Genomic DNA, 22,277 nt, shown 5'->3' with positions numbered 1-22,277 from the left:
GATCAAGTGGGATTTATACCAGAGATGCAAGGAATTTTCAATATCCACAAATCAATCAGTGTGATACACCACACTAACAAATTGAAGAATAAAAACCATATGATCATGTCAAAAGATACAGGAAAAGCTTTTGATAAAATTAAACATCCATTTATGATAAACACTCTCCAAAAAGTGCACATAGAGGGAATGTATCTAAACATAATGAAGGTCATATATAACAAACCCACAGCTAACACCACACTCAATGGTGAAAAATTGAAAGCATTTCCTCTAAGATCAGAAACAAGACAAGGATTTCCAGTATCATCACTTTTATTCAACATAGTTCTGGAAGTCTTAGCCATGGCAATTAGAGAAGAAAAAGAAATAAAAGGAATCCAAATTGGAAAAGATGAAGTAAAACTGTCACTGTTTGCAGATGACATTACACTATACATAGAAAATCCTAAAGAGGCTACCAGAAAATTACTAGAGCTCATCAATGAATTTCGTAAAGTTTCAGGATACAAAATTAATACACAGAAATCTGATGCATTTGTATACACTCACAATGAAAGATCAGAAAGAGAAATTAAGGAAACAATCCCATTTACCATTGCATCAAAAAGAATAAAATACCTAGGAATAAACCTACCTAAGGAGGCACGAGAACTGCACTACAAAAACTATAAGATGCTGATGAAAGAAATCAAAGATGACTCAAACAGATGGAAAGATATACCATGTTCTTATATTGGAAGAATCAATATTGTTAAAATGACTATACTACCCAATGCAATCTACAGATTCAAAGCAATCCCTATCAAATTACCAATGGCATTTTTCACAGAACTAGCATAAAATAATTTTTAAATTCGTATGGAAACACAAAAGACCCCAAATAACAAAGCAATCTTGAGAAAGAAAAAGGGAGCTGGAGGACTCAGGCTCCCTGACTTCAGACTATACTACAAAGCTATAGTAATCAATACAGTATGGTATTGGCACAAAAAACAGAAATATAGATCAATGTCACAGGATAGAAATCCCAGAAATAAACCCATGCACCTAAGGTCAATTAATCTATGACAAAGGAGGCAAGAATGTACAATGGAGAAAAGACAGTCTCTTCAATAAGTGGTGTTGGGAAAACTGTACAGCTACATGTAAGAGAATGAAATTAGAGCATTCTCTAACACCATACACAAAAATAAACTCATAATGGCTTAAAGACCTAAATGTAAGACTGTATGCTGTAAAACTCTTAGAGGAAAACATAGGTAGAATACTCTTTGACATAAATCATGGCAATATCTTTTTGGATCTGTCTCCTAGAGTAATGGAAATAAAAACAAAAATAAGCAAATGGGACCTAATTAAACTTAAAAGCTTTTGCACAGCAAAGGAAACCATAAACAAAACCAAAAGACAACCTACAGAATGGGAGAAAATATTTGCAAATCATTCGACCGACAAGGGTTTAACCTCCAAAATATACAAACAGCTCATGAAGCTCTATATAAAAAAAAACAAACAACCCAATCAAAAAATGGGCAGAAGATCTAAATAGACATTTCTCCAAGGAAGACACACAGATGGCCAAAAGGCACATGAAAATATGCTCTACATCACTAATTATTAGAGAAATGACTACAGTGAAGTATCACCTCACACCCATCAGAATGGCCATCATCAAAAAGTCTACAAACAATAAATGCTGGAGAGGGTGTGGAGAAAAGGGAAATCTCCTACACTGGTGATGGTAATGTGAATTGGTGCAACTATTATGGAGAAGAGTATGGAGGTTCCTTAAAAAAATTAAATAAAGAACTACCATGTGATACAGCAATCCCACTCCTTGCATACATCCAGAGAAAACCATAATTCGAAAAGATACATGCAGTCCAATGTTCACTGCAGCACTATTTACAATAGCCAAGGCATGGAAGCAACCTAAATGTCCATCGACAGATGAATGGATAAAGAAGATGTGGTATATTTATACAATGGAATATTACTCAGCCATAAAAAAGAATGAAGTAATGCCATTTGCAACAATATGGATGGACCTAGAGATTATCATACTAAGTGAAATAAGCCAGACAGAGAAAGACTAATATCATATGATATCGCTTATATGTGGAACCTTAAAAAAAATAAAGATACAGATGAACTTATATACAAAACCGAAACAGATCTACAGACATAGAAAACAAACTTATAGTTACCTAAGGAGAAAGTTGGGGGGAGGGATAAATGAGGAGTTTGGGATTAATTACTATATATAAAATAGATAACCATCATGGACCTACTGTATAGCACAGGGACCTAGAGTCAGCATTTTGCAATAACCTATAAGGGAAAAGAATCTGGAAAAAAAAAGATATATATGTTGTATAACTGAATCACTTTGCTGAACACCTGAAACTAACACAACATTGTATATCAAGTACATTTCAATAAAATAAGCAAGTTTAAAAAAAAGCTCTGTATAAAGAGTCACAGGCTCTTGTGTGTTTATATGAAAAAATGGTTTCAAAATTAGTTCTATAACTTTGAAGAGCTGTACACTGAATCAGAAGTAGACCAACAATAATAATACAGTAGCAGCAGCTAACATTTATTGAGAGTTTTGTATGTATCAGGCTCTGTGCTGAGTACTTATGTGTAATACTCATTTAATTCTTACCACAACTCTGTGACATGGGCACTCTTATTATTACTTTTTTTCAGAAGAGAAAACTGAAACTCAGAGAGGGGACTTAACCTGCCCAGTTCACACTGCTCCAAAGTGGTATGGCCAGCATCCCAGCCCAGGCAGTCTGGTAGCAGAGCCACTACACTATTTAGCTTGCTTCCATAGGAAGGACAAACTTAGCTAACTGAGCCTCAATTTAGCCAGACAGCCATGGTCTTTTACACTTTCGTCTCAGACCTATCTTTCCAGCCCAGTTTCCAGCTCTTCCTCTCTCTCTATACAAATACTTAGCCCCAGATGTCTAGAATCCTAGCTTTTGCTTAACCCACCATACTCTCTCAGACTGATGGGCTTTGTATTGGGCAGGAACCCTTTCCCTACTTTTCTGACTTGACATAATCCTCAAGGCCATCCTCCATGGAACTTTTCTCTGATGTCCTTCCCTACCCTGGAGGGAAGGAACCTCTTCATCTGCAATGCTCCAGATCACCTTTGCCAGACCTCTAGTCTAGCTTTCAGCTCCTCTCAGAACTCCATCGCCAGAGTCCCCTTTCTCCCAGAATGTTACCACTGTACCCACTCCTCCCAATGCCTATCACCAGGCCTGGCATAGAGGAGGTGCCCATGGAACATTTGGTGAAGAAAGAAATGAGCAGTATAGTCATGTGAATCAGTCTGTCTACCTGAGTTTATAGAGTTGCCTCCACACAGCCTGCACATCTGTTCTCATGGGCTTTTCACCACAGAAACAAGGTATTGAGCAGCACAGTGATTATCTCCACTTTGGAGGTGAAGAAACTTAAGACAAGAAAGTATTCTTGCTCCCCACCACCAGCCCCTGTAGTGACCAAACAAGTTGATCATGCATCACTCAGCATGTGTAATGGGGGCCTGGAGGGCACCCTCTTCAAGAAGGCAGTTTGAGGTACAAGTTTATGCCCATACTTGGTCTTGCCATACGTTGTCCCTGGGGAGGAGTGGGCCATACAAACAAGGAGCTGTGTCACACCCCCCCCCAACATCCCTTCTACCTTAATGTGTACATACACAATCTCTACCTGAGACTTGGAAACATCAGGACCAAGAAGGGCACCCAGCTGAGACCTCTTTAGCATGTCAAAGACTACTTTCATTTTCATCAATCCCTATTTATTTTGGGCCCAGCCCAATGTCAAATATCTATCAGTCCCAAATCTGACTGGTGTGGCAGAATGTTTGGTAGCTGGGTAGAGGATATGGAGGACTAGCTCCTGTGACACGAGCCATGCAACAGTGCCCCCTCACCTCAGGGTTATTTCAAGCCCACCACTTGACTACTTTGGACGTCTCTTCTCCCTGTTCCCACAGCTGAGACTGTCCTGGCCCTCTGTTTCCCTGGGCTCCAGATTTGGAAACTGTCTTCTCCAAATTGTAATCTTTGGTCTACTCCAGTGAATCAAGGTTCTGGGTGAAAAGGGAACAGATGGCAGGCAACCAGAGGCACGAGGCAGTGAGAAAGCCTATGAAGGAGATGCTGGGGGAAAAAAGACACCTCCAAATCAGGTCCAATAAATGAGAATCAGGACTTTGAAAAGCAGGAAAGCACAGCACCAGGGAAACATTATAGTCCAGCCATCCTGATGGGGAAACTGAGGCTAGGGAGAAGAAGTCACTTGCCCAACAAAGTTGCACAATGAGTTAGCCACAGCCCCCTCCTCCCTGACATTTATTTGGACCTAGGACTAGGAGAGGAGGTCTGATGTTCAAATACTGATTTTTGTTGGCCATGTATAGAATGTCATGGAAAGTCACGTAATATTATAAAAAGAATTGAGTTGAACTGTCAGAGTTGGAAGACATCAATGAGCTTGAACAGTCTTACCCCCTCCTTGTGGAGATGGGGTAATGGACTGGCCCAGAGAAGAAAATGGACTGGCCAAGGTCATACAGCAACTCTGAGGCAGAGTTGGAGCCAGATCCCAGCTCTAGCAGCCATGTCACTTCCTGTGCCCCACACATGCAGGGGCAGCAGTCCTCCTCTTACTAGTTTAGCAGCTGGATCTTTTCAAGGCAGACAGGACCTAATAGAGCAGCAGAGAACACTCCTCCTGCAATGCAAAAATGGCAGGCATTGTTCTCTAACCCCTCCCCTCTCCTCAACTTTACCACCTCCACCCCCACCCCCCCTGCTTTTTAGACTTTCACAGAGTTTTAGGGCTGGGCCTTCTGGATATTCTTGAACTAGTGGTAGAACTGGATTCTTTGTTTCCTCTGCTCACCTGGCCCTGGCAGCCACCAATGCCACTTAATGCCCTCAGGCTATTTAGAGACCACCGAAGTTCAGGCTGGCCCCCTGCCACATCTCAGACACATCAGCGGCAAGGCTAGTACAGGCATCCTCGCTCCACCTTCAACTTTGACCTCCAGTCTGGGGCCCAGACAAGATTTTTCTCTCAATATCCATATTTTTCAGGGGCAGGAAACTGCACCAAAGCCTAGCTCACCATTAAAACGTTGAGGAGGTCACTAGAGACCTTGGGGATCCCCTCAAATTCCGTAAAAGTTGGGAAATTTGGGTGAGGGTCAATCACGAAAACAGGTCTTTACAGAGAAAAGTGAAAGCAGCCCTGGACTAGGAGCCTGGGCTCTGAACTCCAAATCTGCCCCAGTCGCTAGCAGGGTAGGTGACCTTGGGGAAGCACTTTCTCTTCTCTGGGCAGCAGCAGGCCCTTCAGTAACTGGTGGAAGCTGGACTCTATGGTCTCTTAAGGCTCCAGTGTGCCGAAGAGGCGGAGGAAGCTGGGACGCGGGCGCTGCAATTCGTTTTCCTGGCAGGTGAGTCCCTCGGCGCGGCCCAGGGGCGCGTGCCCCGGGGCCCTGTTTCTATGCCTAAGGATGGGCCCGGCAAGGTGCCAAGGGGCTTTGTAGTCCCCAACCTCTCCGCCCCCGCCTCTCCCCGCCGGCCTCTCGCTCTGGAATAAACTGCCGGGTGGCGGCCAGGGCGCCGCAGCGCGATTGCACCGCGGCCACGGAAATGGGAACGCATGCAAAATCGAAACCGAGCTCCAAGGCTCCAGCGAGCCCCATCCGGGCGGGACCAGCCCCTCGAGCTTGCGGTGTCGCCAAGCAGCGACCAGCCTGGCGTTGGGGGGGGTAGTGGGGAGTCCCAGCGAGGGGTTCTGCAGCCTCTAAGTCCCCTGCCAACACCACGCCCGCGCTTATTTGCATTTAAAGAGAAACGCACCAAGGAAAACAGTGGGCGAGTCGGGAAACGCCTTCTCACCGTGGCGATTGGGCCATACGCCTGCCAATCAGGGCGCCGATGCCCCACCCTGTGGCCGTGGAGTCCGGGGGGAAGGGTATGGGGGAGCTGCCCAGAGCTTGGGGTAGGGGAGCCGGTGCAGGAGGTGACTGGAGCCGCGGCGGCGGCAGGGGTGGCGGTGGCGACTCTCTCAGCCGTGGCAGCCAAGGTTCCAGCCCCGGCCAGGGAGGCGCAAAAGACAATAAGCGGGCTGGAAACCGGACCGGGCCGGGTAAGCATTGCGCGCGGCCAGGAGCCTCCGCCTGCCCGCCGTCCGGTGCAGTCTCGCGTGCTCCGCTCTGGCCGCCTGGAGAGGAGCTCTAAGGGCTGGGCCGGTCGGCATCCGGACCGCTCTGCGCTCCCCTTTGGAACCCGCTTTGAGGACTGTCCGGTGAGGGCCAGAGCAGTGTCCCCTGGGCGCGAGCGACCGCTGCTAGAGGCGGAGAAGAGGTGGGCAGGCCGGCGGGCTATCCTGGGCCATGCCTTGGGGCTCTCGGGGGAGGCGGGGATGGGGCCCCACACGTGCTGCCCTGCGGTCTCGGGAGGGGAGCAGCCAACCAGCACTCCCAGCGGTGCATTTGTAGGCCAGGAGCTTTACAGCTTTGTTGTAGCATATTAGCTGGAACAGCTGTGTTACGCGGGTATTGCTCACCCCAGCGGCTCGGCTGCCGCCCCGCCCCTCCCCTCCCCTGCGCATCTCCTGCCTCTCCCTGTCCTCTAGGGACGAAGCCAGCGCGCTAGGCTGGGCCCGACGGGTACTTACTTTGGCGTGGATTGGGGTATCTACATTGTCTGCCTTCTCCCTGGGGGAGCTCATTTGGGCCTGTGGTCTGCTCACTTCCCTTTGGAACCTCGGCGTTGAGGCCCCAACAGCCGCGCCCTCTGCTCCTGGGCCTCCGGGCGCATCTGGCGCCCCCCACCCCCCACCCCGTCGCGGACAGGCGGGCTGGCAACCCGGCTCTCACTGTACCTTGCGTTAGGGCAGCAGCTCAAGCTAGTCCTTGGGTTAGAGCTGCAAGGCCGCTTTGTGTCCCCCACACCCCCCCACCCCCGCCTCGCCTCCTCTCCCCTTGGAGGGCACTGGCCGCGTTTTTCTCTCCAGCCTCCGGTTTAAAAATAGCGATAAGCATGGTGGGGTGTGTGTGTATGTGGGGGGGAGGGTGTTCTGTGCCAGAGGCCGAGGGAGCAATTATTGTAGTAGGGAACGAACCGTTTGGGTGTGTGTGAGAGAGCTAGAGAGTCAGCCAAACCCTCCAACTTCGCAGTTACTTAAAATACCCAGGCTGCCGGGCTGCTGTCATTGTCTGCTGCAGACACCTTTGACACTGGTGACCGCTGGACTTTGCCTAGGTTTTCCGGTGGTGAGGGGTTGTGCCCTCCAGGCGCGCCACAGCCCAGGCGGCAGCTGGACTGGCCCCGCAGAGCCGGCCTCGGTTTGGCCAGACTTGTCTTGGCACGGGCCGCGGGGTCAAGGTGAGCCTTTGCCCCTCACACACTAACATCTCCCTCTGCAGCTTTGCTTGCCTGCTGCATTCATCTGGGCTGGGTGGAGGGTGCTGCGCTGTTGGGCTCTGCACCCCTTGGGGATTCCAGCAGAGCCCCCTCCCCGAGTGCAGCTCCCCTCATTCGGCCCCGGCCCCATCCACCGCTGTGTGCCTCTGGCAATGGACTCTAGGCCTTTCTGAGGAACAAGAGGGAGGGAGCTACCTAGGGGCTTGAAAGGCTTTTCTTGGACATTTGACCCACCTCTGAGGGTGGAGAACTCTGTGGGCTGCAGGGCCCAGGCAAAGCCTAGGTACCTTTGAGAGGAGACAGTGAGACCCAATAAATCCCTCACTTAAGGGAAGGCTAGCTGGGGACCTTTGCGACACTAGCCAGGACTGCAGATACTACACTACAGTCACCTCCTCTCACTTTGACCAAGCACCAATACAGTCCCCCTACTTGCAGCTGGGCATCCCCGGCCCAGAGCTGGACATGTCCTCTGCACTGCCTCAAACCAACAGCCACCTAACATATCTGCCCTATATAACTCCCTCCCCACACCCAAACCCACTCACTCTGCACTGTCCAAATTCTCTTCCCTCTCAGCTCTGGGCCTATCTCCTCAGTGCCTTTCCTGCCTGTCTCTTGCAGTCCATGATGACCTCTTCTTTCTCAGAACTCAGAACTCCTCCAGGCTGCCTGCATCCCTTGGGCATTTTGGGGCTTAAATTATAATAGGAGACAAATTATAATTGAGTTTCCCTGCCTCTACTTTGTCTCCCTGATATCATGGATGTTTGGGTTCTTTTGGAACCTCTCAGGGGGGTAAAGGAAACCTGGATCTCAGCCACAATCCCCTCAAAGCCTAGCAATGCATAGCAGTTAATGAATGCTCCGGAAGGACTTGCCGTCTGTAAAGCTTTGGAGAAGACCTTTACCTCTCCAACTGGCACTTGTCCTGGTTCATATGAAAATGATTAGAAAAATGATACTGAAGGCTCAGATATTTATTGAGTATACTTAATGAAGATTGAGAAGGGGGGTGGGTTACATCTGAAATTAAAAGTAAATAAATCATGATGTCTCCCTTCAATAAGCTCAGGACCTGGACTGCCCAGTCCCCAGACTACACTACCTTTGGTTGCTGATTCATGAGTCTAGAGGCAAACTACCATGGAGAGAGATTAGAGATCTGTATATACAGGGGAATTGTCCTGGGAAGCCTCCAGAAATTAGAGGGGTTTGTTTAGGCAAAGGATAGTGGTATAAGCAAAATTAGGAGCAGGAGGGGGTGACTTGCAAGCAGGCTGAGTGCAGTGACAGTCTTTTCTGGTTGATGCTGTAAGGTAGAAAGGAGGTTGGGGCCCAGTGGTGGTGGGGTTCCCAAGTGCCAGGTTGTGGAATGAGGATCTGATCTTGGGGGAATGGAGGAAGGGGCCATCAAAGAATGGGGAATTGGGAGGTTTTGATATTTTTTGTGTGCAAATATGCCACAATAAAATGGGATTTTAGAAAGGGTTTTAGAATGGGGTCTTAGAAAGGGATAGGAAGAGCACCATAAATTGGGCAGGTAAGAGGCCACCTTTGGATCTGAAAGAACTGGGGGGCAGGCTATCTCTAGAGGGAAACTGTATCTTGTCAGCCTCTCTTTGGCCTTGCAGGGGGTTGGGGGAAAGGAGGGAGCCTGGAGCCTACATACCAACGTGGTGGAGGCTAAGTGTCCCTCAGGCCTCTGCTGATCCTTTTTCTCCCAGCTGGACAGGCCTTCAGGGAGCACCAGTTTGGACACCTATGTTTACAGATGGGAATCCTGAGGCATTGGAAAGCAACAGGGACTTGCTTAAGGTCACACAGCTTTTAGGGAGAGGCTGCTGCCTCCTGTGCAGTGACTCCACTGTATCCCACTGTCTCCAGCAGCCTCCATTCAACACAAATCAGCACAAATTGCATTAACTAACCTCTCATCTTACCTCACCCATTCATCAAGAGTGAAGGGATGCTAAGTTAGCTTTCTAGGAACTCCTCCCCTGGCATGTCTCTTGTGTTTTAGTCTTGGTCTACAGCCTGTCAGGGGCTGAAAGTTTCAGGAAGGGAGGTAATTGAAAGAAGTTGGCAGTCCAGTGATCCTCTTCTAGTATAGTGGAGGTGTTAAAAATTCCTCAAGAACTGTTACATTTACAATCTCTGAACCAGGGGACGAAGGGAATGAGAGAAATAGCAACAAGTCTGGTTTGCTTGTAGAATCAAAGAGGGAGAAGGGCTTCCAGCCCCCTCATTTACAGATGGGCTACAAGAGGGCATGCCCAGTGTTATTTCATCAGTGCCCCTGCCTCAAATCCTGACCAGGCAGATAGACTAGGTGATAAAAGTAAAGCCCTCGGAGGAGGCGTTTCATAGCCTTCCTGTGTCATTCATTCCTGGGTTACCCATCTCATTGCCAGGAAATTCTTTCTCAGATCTAACCTGAGCCTCTCATGCTATGCTTAAACCAACTGTGTGTGTGTTGGGGGGTGGGGTTGAGAGCAGCTGGCCACCATTGCTCTTCTGCTTAACAATGCATTGGAGATTTCATGGGCATTAAACCATCTCTTCCACCTCCAACTTCTATTCTCTGAATTAAATAATCACAGTCTTTTCACCTCTCCTTGGTCTTATTTTTCAAACCTGTGCATGTGTAAGTATATCACTAGCAAGGCAGGCAGGGAAAGCAGAACCACTGCAGAGGTGCAGATGCCAGCCGAGTGAGGGTGCATTGCTCCCCTGCACCTCCCCTTTTGGGATTAGGGGATAATATGAACAATGGAGGAAATGGCCCGAGGGAGCTTGGTGGAGTCAGAGGCAGCCATAGTGGTGCTGCAGGGGGTGGGGGTGGGGGAGCTTTGCGACCCTTTGATCTACATTTCTTGCTGCAGAGCCTTCATTGCTTTCATCTCCTACAGGTTTTTTCCCCCCTGCTGGGTTTCGAAGCAGATACTAACCCCTCTTCTCTAGCCAGTACTCCTCAGCCCTCCCTGCTGGGGGCTGCAGCTCTTTCCAGAGAGAGAGGGCTAGGCCCAGACAGTTGTGGTCCCCCTCCTCTCTGTATATGTATGAAATATTCATAGGCTAGGCTTCGTGCATTCAGAAAGAGTAAAATGCTGGGTGGTCTTGCAGGGGGTAGAAGTGAGAGGCATGAGGAGTGAGGCTGGGCCACAGTACACCTCTGTTCTGCAGTGGACCCAACCAGCTAGGCATCCAGGCCTCCCAGTGAAGCCTAGGATCGCCAACATCCCATTCCCTCAACATGCCTCCTGACTCAGCAGCCACTAGAAAACTGGACACAGGACCGCCCTTTCCCCAGCTTCTCATGCATCCTGGGGGAAGCAGATCCCCGGTCCAAGCTCCCATTTCTACATGGGAAAACAGAGGCCCAGAACAGGGAAGGGATTTATTTGCCCAAGGTTACATGAGAGCACAAAGCTCCTGGCCCCCAATTCTAGGCTTCTTTCTCTAAGCACACTGATCCTGATCCCCACCCCCCAAACCTCAGTTTCCTTACCTGGTCTCTCACATAGGGTGCATACAGAGGGGTGGATACATAGGAAAGTCAGGAGTCTCCATTGTTCACTCCACCCAGCTGCTCCTCTGCAGGCTTTCCTCGGCTGCCTTGTCACATCTGTTTCCCTGGGGTTAGCTCCTCTCTTGTTCTTCATCTGAACAGGGGTGGAAGGAGGTAGTGCCTGTCTTTGATCTCACCCTTGCTGGGTTAGTACTGACATAGTGGAAGCCTTATGATGCAGGCATGACACCTTCCTTGGATACATTCCTCTCTAAGGGGGTTGGAAGCCTGAGAGGGGAGTGGCAAGTAGGTGGCTCCCAGAGCCCCCACCGTTCCAGGCAAGTTGGGTAGGCAGCCTCAGCAGCCTGAGGAGAAAGATGGAGCATCAAGAAGATTCACCAGAAAGGCCTGTTTCTAGGCAGAGGCAGTGTCTGGGTGACCACACCTCCCAGACTGGAGAAGCTCCTGTATATTTGGGGCTGAAGCTAAGGGGCAGAGAAGTGAGCCTAGGAAACCTGCAAAGGGCATGCAGAGAGCAAGTCTTGAAAGTCAGGCAAAGGAGTTTGGCCTTGATCCTGTAGGCAAAGCGGAATATTTGGTAAGTAGAGGAGTGATGTGCTGAAATCAGGATTGTAAGAAAATGAATCTGGCAAGGGTGTGCAGGATGGATGAGATGGAAGTGGGGAGGCACGGGGTGGGATTTCAGTGTCATGGCAGGGAGGAACCAGAGGGAACTCTGCTAAGATGCTTTTGTCATCCTCATAGGACCGGGAGGGGTGGGGGGGAATCTGACGAGCTGGAGTGGAGAAGGTAGCTGTAAGAGGCCCCATCACAAGGGCACGTTATTGAACATCTGCTTGGTACCTAGCAAGTAATCTGTCTTTTACATTTATCATCTCTAATCCTTACTGCAATTCTACACGGTAGGTAGCATTTTCTTCATTTTATAGATAAGGCGTTTGAGTTTCAGAAAGGTTAGGCCACTTTCTCATATCCCACAGCCTGAAAGGGATGAAGCTGGCATTTTAGTTCTGGGCTGACAAACTCCAGCTAAATTAGAATTCAGTTGAACCAACGTTGTTTGAGCTCCTGCTCTGTGCTAGATATGGTGACTACTGTATAAGATGAAGGCGGGTGCATTGAGAGAAATGAAAAGACAGATTGAGGCCTGCCAGAATGAATTGCCCAAGGCTGAGTATGTTAATTCATTTGACGGACTAGTGGTGGGGGAGTAGGAGCAGGGGCTAGAGGGCCCAGTTTGGGGTCTGTGCTGCATCTAGAGTTGGTGGGATGCCCCCTTCAGAAGAGGTGCCCCTCAGGAAGCCTGCAAATTAGGGGAGGAGTGGTTTCAGGGATAGCTTGGGTGGGGCTCTGCCAGCAGCCTTTACAGCTCCACCAAAGAATACCAAGCTAGACAGCCCTTCCTTCAGGTCCTGAAAAAAATGGTTTTGAGAGTAGACTTTGGCTGTGGGCTTTAGAAATGGTTGATTCAAATTCCAAATCTCATAGATCATTTTCCTTAAATAATAGCTCAAATTCTTTGTCCCCGTTTTGTCTTTACCTTTATCTTTGTCCCCACTGGCAGGTTTCTGTTTGGACCTTTTTTTTGGCCCCTCAAACTTATCTCCCAAGGAAAAGAAGAGTAGAGGAACATATTCCATGGTTTGGGAGTAGTGATGGTGGGGTTGCTGATGAGGAGAACAGCCACAGGCTGGGTTGGCAGCTCTTGGATTCTGAAGTCAGCAGGCTTTCTGGAATGTGCTAGGTGGGGCCAAAATAGTGGTAGCCGGTGAGTACTGGAAATGCTTCAGAGAAGGCTCAGCTGGGTTGGGACAGGAGTGTGATGGGAGGGGGAGATGATGGCTCTTTCAGGTGTGAGGGGAACCTGCACAGTCCTTACTCTCAGTCTTCTTCCTTTGATTACGGGCCAGAACGGTGCAGCAGAATGGCATAGAATTGGGACTCAAAGAGGCCTGGAAACTGGTGTGGCTCTGTCATCATCCCACTGTGTGACCTTAGGCAAGTCTTTTCCCAAGCCTAGGCAGTTTCCTTTTCTGTGACAAGGAGTTACCATCCCCTACCAGGCCTGATTAATGGATTGCTGGGAAGGAGAAATGGGGAGTGAGGAAGTGGGGAACATTTTGTAAGCTGATAAGTACCATGAGTGGATAAAGGACATCCGCTGATTTGCATTTCCTTTGATGCTGGTACTTTAGCTGAGTTTGAATTGTTGACCTTTCTGGCTTGGGCTACAGAACCTGGCTACTTGAAATTCCCAGATAATCCAGAGCTGTTAGCCAGTAGCTGATTTGAGGCAACATTTTGAGTTCCTGAATGTCAAATGTTGGCTAAAAGAACAACTAAAGCCTCCTGTGAGATAACTGCACAGTCACCCTCATTTACCATTTGGGTAAACTGAGGCCCAAGCAGGTTTGGTGACATACCCTTAGAGCACTGGGGAGCACTTTAGTCAACCCTGACTGAGGTAGTTTTGCTGCTAGAAACTGTCCAACTATAGTTTGAATAAAATACATATAAAACTAGTTGCCATGTTTTTGAGCCTCTGTTATATAATGCATTTTATTTGGTACTCTATATACATCGGTTTTGTTCCTTAAAATAGCTTTAAGAGGTAGGCACTCTTAGTAGCATCATTTTCCAGCTGGGGAAACTGAAAGAACTTGCTGGATTTCCCCCAGGTAGGCAGAGCTGATTACAGTGCAGAACTGGCTGACTCTCAGGGAGTGGGGGGCTGGGCTTCCTGTCCTTACTACTCCTTCCTTAGACCACCCTCCCCCACATACATGAGGGCAGGATGGGCCCAGAGTGGGCTTGCTCCCAGGAAAACTTCTTGGAGGAGGTCTGGGAAACTATGACTAGTTGAGGCCATGCCTCTGGAGCTACTGCTTAAATCCACACACTTCTTCCCTGAACTCAGCCTTCTCTAAGTTGGCTGAGCTGGCCCCAGGAAATAGGGCTGGGAGCAGAATGTTTAAGACTTGGTGGAGCTGTTTCCTCCTTATCGAGAAGGATTCCTGGGGCAGGTTTGTGACTGGTCTCCTGCCTGTATTTTGAAAGGAGGGGAGAAGGAAGAAGCTCTGCCCTAGCTCTGACCTAGCCTTTCACTGGTCCGAGAATGGCCTGAGGCTGGCCTCAGGAGCAGGGTTGCCCACAGCCCAATTCTGGCCATGCTAGCAACAGCTGTAGCAAGTGGCCCCTGCCAGGGACCACAGAGTAGCCTTAAAGGGTTCCCTCACCCACCAGTCCACCTGAAACTTAGCCGTACAGGTTGAGAAACCTAAGGGCGGAGGGGCTCTGCATTTAGCAGGACCACTTTCTTGGCAGGAACCATGAAGGGAGCCAGCCTCAGCCTGGAGGAGCTGCAGAATCTGTCCCTTTGCTGTCCCCTTTGCCTTCTGCCCCACCTCACTCTCCTGACCAGTGTACTCTGTGGTCCCGAATAAAGGCAGCATAGCCCACTGGGGAAGGACAGCATTGGGACCTGGTGAGGTAGTAAGGTGTATGGAGAAGGGGCCTGGGCCAGAAGTGGTTAGGTGGGGCTGGGCTAGGGGGGCTACTAGCTCTGGGTGATTCCTGCCACCTCCTGTCCTACTGTCTTGCAGGGGGATACAGGGAAGAGACACTATGAGTGGGGTACATGGCTCTGGGAGGGACAAGGCAGGGAGGTAGGAGACAGCATAGTTTCAAGGCTGGTCCTTGCCAGCAAAGATAACCCTGGGCCTAGTTAGGAGGAAAGCCTGAAGCTGGGGGAAGAGAATTTCATTCCAAGGGACACAGCCTTGCCTAGTTCACCCACTCCCACCACATACACAGAGGGCTTTTTAAACTGCCCTTAACGGAGGACTTTGTATAAATCCACGAACATGTCTTTAAAATCCCCTCAACCTGGCTCTTCCTCAGCATGAGCCAAGGCAGCTAGTCCCTTGGACTTCCTGTAGTGAATGGCTTTCTCAAATGAGTGGCCTTTTACACATGGTCTACTACTTCCTAAGAAACTGGGATCTGACCTGAAATAACAGTAATGCCAACCTTTCTCATTTGCTTTGCACTTTACAGTTTACAAAGTGCTTTTGGTGTCCATTATCCCATCTAACCTCACATTACTGCAGTGGACTGGGGAGATAGAGGGGGTAGATAGAGGAGCTATTTTGATCTCCATTTCACAAACACCCAAGGCTCAGAGGAGTGCCTTGGCCTGTTCAGGGTTCCTTGGCATGGTATGCAACACAGCCCTGTGGCCCATGGCTCCTTCCACGACATACTGCAGATCCCTGTGACAGGGAAGGGGACAATGTAGAGAGCAGTGGACTGGCCTCTACTCCAACGGAGCACAGAAACAAGGGCAAGAGAAAGCCCAAAGGGACTACCCTCAAGCCAAGGCATCAAGGTTCTGGAAAGCAGCCCTCTTTGAGATTCTGTCTGCCTAATTCTTCTGTTCACAGGAATTCCAGCTCCAAAACCAGTAGGACAATTAAGCCTTTGATTCACAAGGATGGGTAAGCCCATAAGGTTTTTCACTTAGCCCTTGGTCTTCCTTGATGACTAGTCTTGCCCATCCTTTCCCCTAAATAATTGCCGTTTTTACTCACTCCTGTCTAACAAGGCCCAGATTGAATGCCTCCTTATCAAGGCAGCTTCTCTGGGCCCAGGAGCTATCTTTCTGCCTTTCAAGTTTATCCTGGGATATGATCACAAGGTCTGAAGAATGATACTTCAACACTCTGCTTAAGCAATAATGGGGACTCTTCTCTAAGGCCTGCATCATATTGTGCCTTCAGACTGTTATATATAGGTTTTTCTACCTGTTAGCCTAGGGGATCCCCAAAAGCAAGGACTGGGGTTTCCCCTTCTGGCAGCACTGAGCTTAATAACTATCATTTAACCAAATGTTCTGGAGAGGTTCATTTCATGAATTCCACAGAGGGGGGTAGAATTTCACAAATAACTCCATTTATTGCCACCCCATCTCCTCAATGCCCAGCACCATAATGACAACACTGTCACTAATTTCAGGGCTGAGGTAAAAACATCTGTGCTCTGGAAAATGAGCGATTCAGATAGATGATAGGGCCCTTATTCCCATGAGACCCTGGGGCAGAGGACTCTGAGTGTATGTGTGTATGATTGTGTATTTGAGGGGTAGCACTGTCTATTGTGAGTCTATCAGTTACAGGGCTGAGCTGGAACAATGCCATGTTAAAGTATATCACACAGAATCAAAAAAACAAAAACCTAACCTGAGCAAATGGCAATACAGATCTCTGCAGAGAGGGGATCAGATGAGGTTTTTTTTTTCTCTTATTTTCTGGATAACCAGCCATTATCTTGCTCCTAGTTTAATATTCAGTTCTGCAGAGCCCCTGATGGAAGCCTGGATCACATTGATGATTCAAGTGTCAGGCCAAACAAGGCACAAGGCACAAAGTTAATATTTGCTAGACAAGATCAGGGACTTCAGCAAGGTTCCTCTAATGAGGTCAAAGGCCAGAGTGTAGCTGCCAGGCTCTCTCCACCTCCAGCGCTGATCCTTAGTTTCACTGCAGGTGAATGTGTGAGTGTTATTACCATGGCAACCAATCACAGGGCTGATGTGCTGGCTAGCTGCTCTTAGGACAACAGTGTTGCTTGCCTCTCCTTCTCTCTCTCTGGCTCCCAGCAGCTGTTCTGCCTCCCTTCCCTACCCAAGCTCCTTATCTGCTGGCGGCTACCCTACAGAGAGGGGACAGTGGTGAGGGACTTTCCAGGGAGGGGTCATTGGGTTTTAGCAGGCTGGTCACTGATCCAGCTGTCAATCAGTTGTAGTCACTGGAATGAATACATCAGACAGTGGGGTTGGGGAGGGGGATATGTTGGGGTAGGTGGTGGCTAGCTCTTCTTTTTATTCCATCTCTGTGACGTTTGGATATTTAGAGGATTGGGAGCTTAGACCAGAAGGGTGTGTCTTGCACCAGGTTTGTTTATTTATTTATTTATTAATTTTAAAAATTTTTATTGGAGTATAGTTGCTTTACTATATGTTAGCACATAGAAACTAATGTTTTGTTAGTTTCTGTTGTATAGCAAAGTGAATCAGCTATACGTATACATATATCCCCTCTTTTTTGTATTTCCTTCCCATTTAGGTCACCACAGAGCATTGAGTAGAGTTCCCTGTTGCACCAGGTTTATTTATTTAAATAGCTGTTGAGAGCCTAACTCCCAGACCAGGGACATGAATCATGTGGAGTTGTGCCTTCAAGGAGTTCCCTTTCTAGATAGGGAGCTAGATGGGGGCCAAAGTAACGAAAGGAGCAGAGAAGAAACAGTCTGCCTCATGGTTCTAAAGTGGAACTTGGAGGTTGCAGTTGCTGAGGTCCACATTAAAATCTGTTCGCAGCAGGACAGTAACTAGAGAGTCTGACCTAGACCTACCCCTCACATAACCACTATGACAGGGAGGTATTTCTAGGTGTCTTGGACAGAGGATACTGAATCCCGGAGAGTGCCTTGCCCCAAGGCTACCATGCCATCTTAGCTGATCCTGGATTGCAGCTCTGGAATGTGGGTCTGCAAGGCTCCTACTCTGAGCTTTTGAAGGTCTGAGCATGGTCCTACAGGCAATTTAAGGAGCCTGGGGGAAGAAGGTGAAACTTCAGGTCTACTTTTCTACCCAGCCCAAGGCAAAATGTCAGTGAGAGCCCTGGCTAATGTGAAATTGAGGCCTGGATGTTGCAGAACCCAGTGAATACTTAATGGGCTATTTTGCCAGATGCTTTTCAAAAATCCTATGTCATAGGAGTTGACTTCCCTTCTGCCTTTCCTGCCTCTCTACTCCACCCCCTTTGATAATCCCTCTCATGACCAATAGCACTGTGGGCCTTTTTCATATCTGCAGTTCCCCCTGCCCAGTGCTCCCCTGAGCTTAAAGTGACCTGAAGTGAGTGGACCCAGCAAGTGGGGTAAGGGTGATGGCTGCACGTTGCTCAGTGTAGGGTTTTGCTGCCTTGGGGCCCAGAGGAGGCTGGCCCAGCAAGTCAAGCATATGGAGTGCATTAAGGTTTTCCCTACATTTTCTCTTACATTCTGGTTCCACTCAAGCCTGAAACCACAGACACCTGTGAAAACAAACCCAGCCTGGTTGCTTGCTCACCAGTACTGTCTCTCTGTCTTTGTCTCTCTCATCTTCAGCCCCAACTGCGATGCTTCCTGACTGATGATGTTATAACAGTGCCCAGAAGCCAGAAGGCTGCATTTTTCAGCTGAACATACCTGAGTTGTCCCCACCATCATGGAGACCCAAAAGGATGAAGCTGCTCAGGCCAAGGGAACAGCAGTCTCTGTGGATACCCAGGACCAATGGGCAGAGAAAGGAGCCAAGAACAAGGCAGCTGAGATGACAGAAGGGCCAGCATCAGAGCAACCCTCATCTGGCCCAGGTAGGCTGAAGAAAACTGCCATGAAACTCTTTGGTGGCAAGAAGAGCATCTGTACCCTGCCTAGTTTCTTTGGAGGGGGACGAAGCAAAGGTTCTGGGAAAGGCACCTCTAAGAAGGGTCTTAACAAGAGCAAGACCCACGATGGCCTGAGTGAAGCAGTCCATGGCCCTGAAGACATTGTCAGTGAAGGAAATGGCCTCTCCTTACCTTTGCCTGAGTCATCCTGCCGACTTCCCAGCTCTCAGAGTGCCCATGGATCTTTGGAGACAGACTCCAGACGCAAGACGTCTGTGGCTGGAGCCACAGAGAAAGCTAGGGCTGAGAAGGCTCCCTTTGTACCCAAGCCAAAAAAAGGCCTGAAAGGTTTTTTCAGCAGTATCCGCCGTCACCGGAAGAGCAAGGTCTCTGGGGCTGAGCAAAGTGATCCAAGAGCCAAGGAGCCTGAGGGGACCAGAGGCAGGCCTCATGAGCATGTGAGCTCAGCCCTTCTGTCCCACACTGAGACCCTCCAAGCCCCAAGAAAGGAAAATGCCAAATCCCAAGATGTCCCTGGGCCAAAAGTTTCTTCAGTACCAGAGACTTCTCCAGCAGCCACTGAGCAGACAGCCTGCAAAGATCCAGAAAAAACCATGGAGGCCTGTGCCTCAGCACTCCTGCAGCCCAAATCTGCCCCTGAAGCCAGTGGCCCAGAGGAGCCCCATAGCCCAGAAACAGGGGAGAAGGTTGTGGCAGGAGAGGTAAATCCACCCAATGGCCCTGTGGGGGACCAGCTGAGCCTCCTCTTTGGGGATGTCACATCCCTGAAAAGTTTTGACTCACTGACAGGTTGTGGTGACATAATAGCAGAACAGGACATGGATAGTATGACAGACAGCATGGCCTCTGGAGGCCAGAGGGCCAACCGAGATGGGACCAAACGAAGTTCCTGCCTGGTGACCTACCAAGGAGGGGGCGAGGAGATGGCCTTGCCTGATGATGATGACGAGGAAGAAGAGGAAGAGGAGGTGGAATTAGAGGAGGAAGAAGAGGAAGTCAAGGAGGAAGAAGACGATGACTTAGAATATCTGTGGGCAAGTTCCCAGGTGTACCCAAGACCCATTCTAAATCCAGGCTACCATCCCACCACATCCCCAGGCCACCTCGGTTACATGCTCCTTGACCCTGTTAGGTCTTATCCTGGCCTAGCCCCTGGAGACCTTTTGACTCCTCAGAGCGATCAGCAAGAGTCTGCCCCCAATAGTGATGAGGGTTATTATGACTCCACCACACCTGGACTTGAGGATGATTCAGGTGAGGCCCTGGGGCTTGTCCGCAGGGATTGCTTGCCCCGAGACAGCTATAGTGGCGATGCCCTCTATGAGTTCTATGAGCCAGATGATAGTCTTGAGAACTCCCCACCTGGGGATGACTGCCTTTATGACCTCCATGGTCACAGCTCTGAGATGTTTGACCCCTTCTTGAACTTTGAGCCGTTTTCTTCCTCTCGGCCACCTGGGGCAATGGAGACAGAGGAAGAACGGCTAGTGACCATCCAGAAACAGTTGCTGTATTGGGAACTTCGGCGGGAGCAGCGAGAGGCCCGCAAGGCATGTGCCCGAGAAGCTCACACTAGGGAGGCCTACACCCAAGAAGCTCACACCAGGGAGGCCCATGCTCGAGAGGCCCACACCCGGGAAGCTTATGTCAGAGAGGCCCGAGCTCGAGAGGCCTATGCCAGGGAGGCCTGTGGCCGAGAGGTCCGTGCTCGAGAGGCTCAAGTCCGAGAGGTCCAAGTCCGGCAGGAGAAGCCTATCATGGAGTATCAGATGAGGCCTTTAGGGCCGTCAGTGATGGGCCTGGTGGAAGGGGCATCAGGGGCCTCTCAGACTTCCCACAGAGGAACCACCTCAGCTTTCCCTGCCACTGCAAGCAGTGAGCCAGACTGGAGGGACTTCCGTCCTTTGGAGAAGCGTTTCGAGGGAACCTGCTCCAAGAAAGATCAAAGTACCTGCCTGATGCAGCTCTTCCAGAGTGATGCTATGTTTGAGCCAGACATGCAAGAAGCAAATTTTGGAGGATCTCCCAGGAGGGCTTACCCTACTTATTCACCCCCTGAGGAGCCAGAGGAAGAGGAGGTTGAGAAGGAAGGGAATGCCACTGTGAGTTTCTCTCAGGCCCTTGTGGAGTTCACCAGCAATGGGAACCTCTTCTCCAGCATGTCCTGCAGCTCTGACTCTGACTCATCCTTCACTCAAAACCTCCCTGAGCTGCCCCCCATGGTGACCTTTGACATCGCTGATGTGGAACGGGATGGGGAAGGCAAGTGTGAAGAAAATCCTGAGTTCCACAATGATGAAGACCTTGCAGCCTCCTTGGAAGCTTTTGAACTGGGCTACTACCAGAAACGCGCCTTCAACAACTACCACAGCCGATTCTACCAAGGCCTGCCCTGGGGTGTGAGCAGTCTCCCTCGATACTTGGGACTGCCTGGCATGCACCCTCGTCCTCCACCTGCTGCCATGGCCCTCAACAGGAGGAGCCGCTCCCTTGACACTGCTGAGACCCTGGAGCTGGAGCTCTCCAATTCTCACCTGGGCCAGGGCTACATGGAGTCTGATGAGCTTCAGGCTCAGCAAGAAGATTCAGATGAAGAAGAAGAGGAGGAAGAATGGGGCCGAGACAGTCCCCTGTCCCTCTATACTGAACCTCCAGGGACCTACGACTGGCCTGCCTGGGCTCCCTGCCCTCTCACAGTGGGGCCAGGCCCTGCAGGAATAAGTCCTAGCCAGTTGGATGGGCCTTCCAGCCAGTCTCTACATAGACAGGCAGTCTGTTGCATATCTCCTGTCGCCATGTCAATGTTGCTGTCAGTATCAGGGCCAGAGCCAAGGGCACCTAGGGAATCCAAGTCTCAGCTAGCTCGACCTTCGCACCTACCCCTGCCCACGGGCCCTTGTTATAACCTCCAGCCAAAGGCCTCCCAGAGTCCGAGGGCCAGGCCTCGAGATGTGCTGCTGCCTGTTGATGAACCCAGTTGCTCCTCCATTTCTGGAGGCTTCAGCCCCAGCCCTCTGCCCCAGGCCAAGCCTGTAGGCATTACCCATGGCATCCCTCAGCTGCCCAGGGTCCGGCCTGAGCCCACAGAGCCTCAGCCCATTCACTATGGGGCTTCCAGCCTTGACCTGTCAAAGGAGAGGGCCGAGCAAGGTGCCTCTCACTCCACCAGCTACTCCTCCACTGCCATGAATGGAAACCTAGCTGAGTAGTCATCATCAATTCTGGAGTGGGGGGCATGGGGCCTGAGCATGTGAATGGGGATCAGGGTTGGGCAGAGGGGTGGGGGGTGGGGGTTGCTGTTTAACTTGAAAATCCTTTTGGCCAAGGAAAGCTCCTATGAGTTTTCACCTTTTTTTTCCCACTTCCCTTGTCTGCCATCTGTGGCCCCATTCAGCTCAAGTACATCTGCCCTGGGAGATTGCTGCTGCTGCTGCTGTGCTCCAGTTTTTGCTTTTGGGTTTTTTTCTTGTGACCCATGCAGGGTTTGGGATGCTGTAATTTTGTGCCTATTCCAGTTGCCAAGGTAGTGATTATATATATATAGCATGCATCCTTGACACAGACTGAACCCTTAGCACCCTCCGCCACTTCTCCACCCAGTGAATGATGAACCACTGATAAGCAGCCGCATCTACAATGCCTCCCACTTGGGGACAGGGAGCTTGTTTGCTGTTAGCAATGTGAAATTACGGTACAGATCCCCCCACCCCCACTTCCTTTGGTCTTGGCATAGCTGCCACCATTACATCAGATGATATAATCTATTAGCCCCAGCTAGCTGTCCTCAGAGAGGATCAAGTAGCATGTGTCTCACTGCCTATT

General features: G+C 49.7%; 1 protein-coding gene across 2 annotated transcripts; it reads left to right on the top strand.

Annotated features, from left to right (window-relative positions):
- The first annotated feature begins 6,013 nt into the window (after positions 1 to 6,013).
- AMER1 (APC membrane recruitment protein 1) lies at positions 6,014 to 21,676 on the top strand. Of its 2 annotated transcripts, none has more exons than XM_057539001.1 (2): positions 6,014 to 6,192; positions 18,172 to 21,676. In XM_057539001.1, exon 2 carries the CDS (start codon positions 18,272 to 18,274, stop codon positions 21,662 to 21,664), a length of 3,393 nt encoding a protein of 1,130 aa, XP_057394984.1. In that variant the 5' UTR covers positions 6,014 to 6,192; positions 18,172 to 18,271; the 3' UTR covers positions 21,665 to 21,676. The 2 variants fall into 2 exon arrangements, with proteins under 2 accessions (XP_057394984.1, XP_057394985.1); XM_057539002.1 differs by lacking the exon at positions 6,014 to 6,192 and adding an exon at positions 6,220 to 6,351.
- The last annotated feature ends 601 nt before the right edge of the window (positions 21,677 to 22,277 follow it).

This window comes from Balaenoptera acutorostrata, chromosome X, assembly GCF_949987535.1.
Source record: "Balaenoptera acutorostrata chromosome X, mBalAcu1.1, whole genome shotgun sequence".
Lineage (NCBI taxonomy): Eukaryota > Metazoa > Chordata > Mammalia > Artiodactyla > Balaenopteridae > Balaenoptera > Balaenoptera acutorostrata.
Note: the sequence above shows the minus strand (reverse complement) of the source record. Positions and strands in the feature narration are given on the sequence as shown.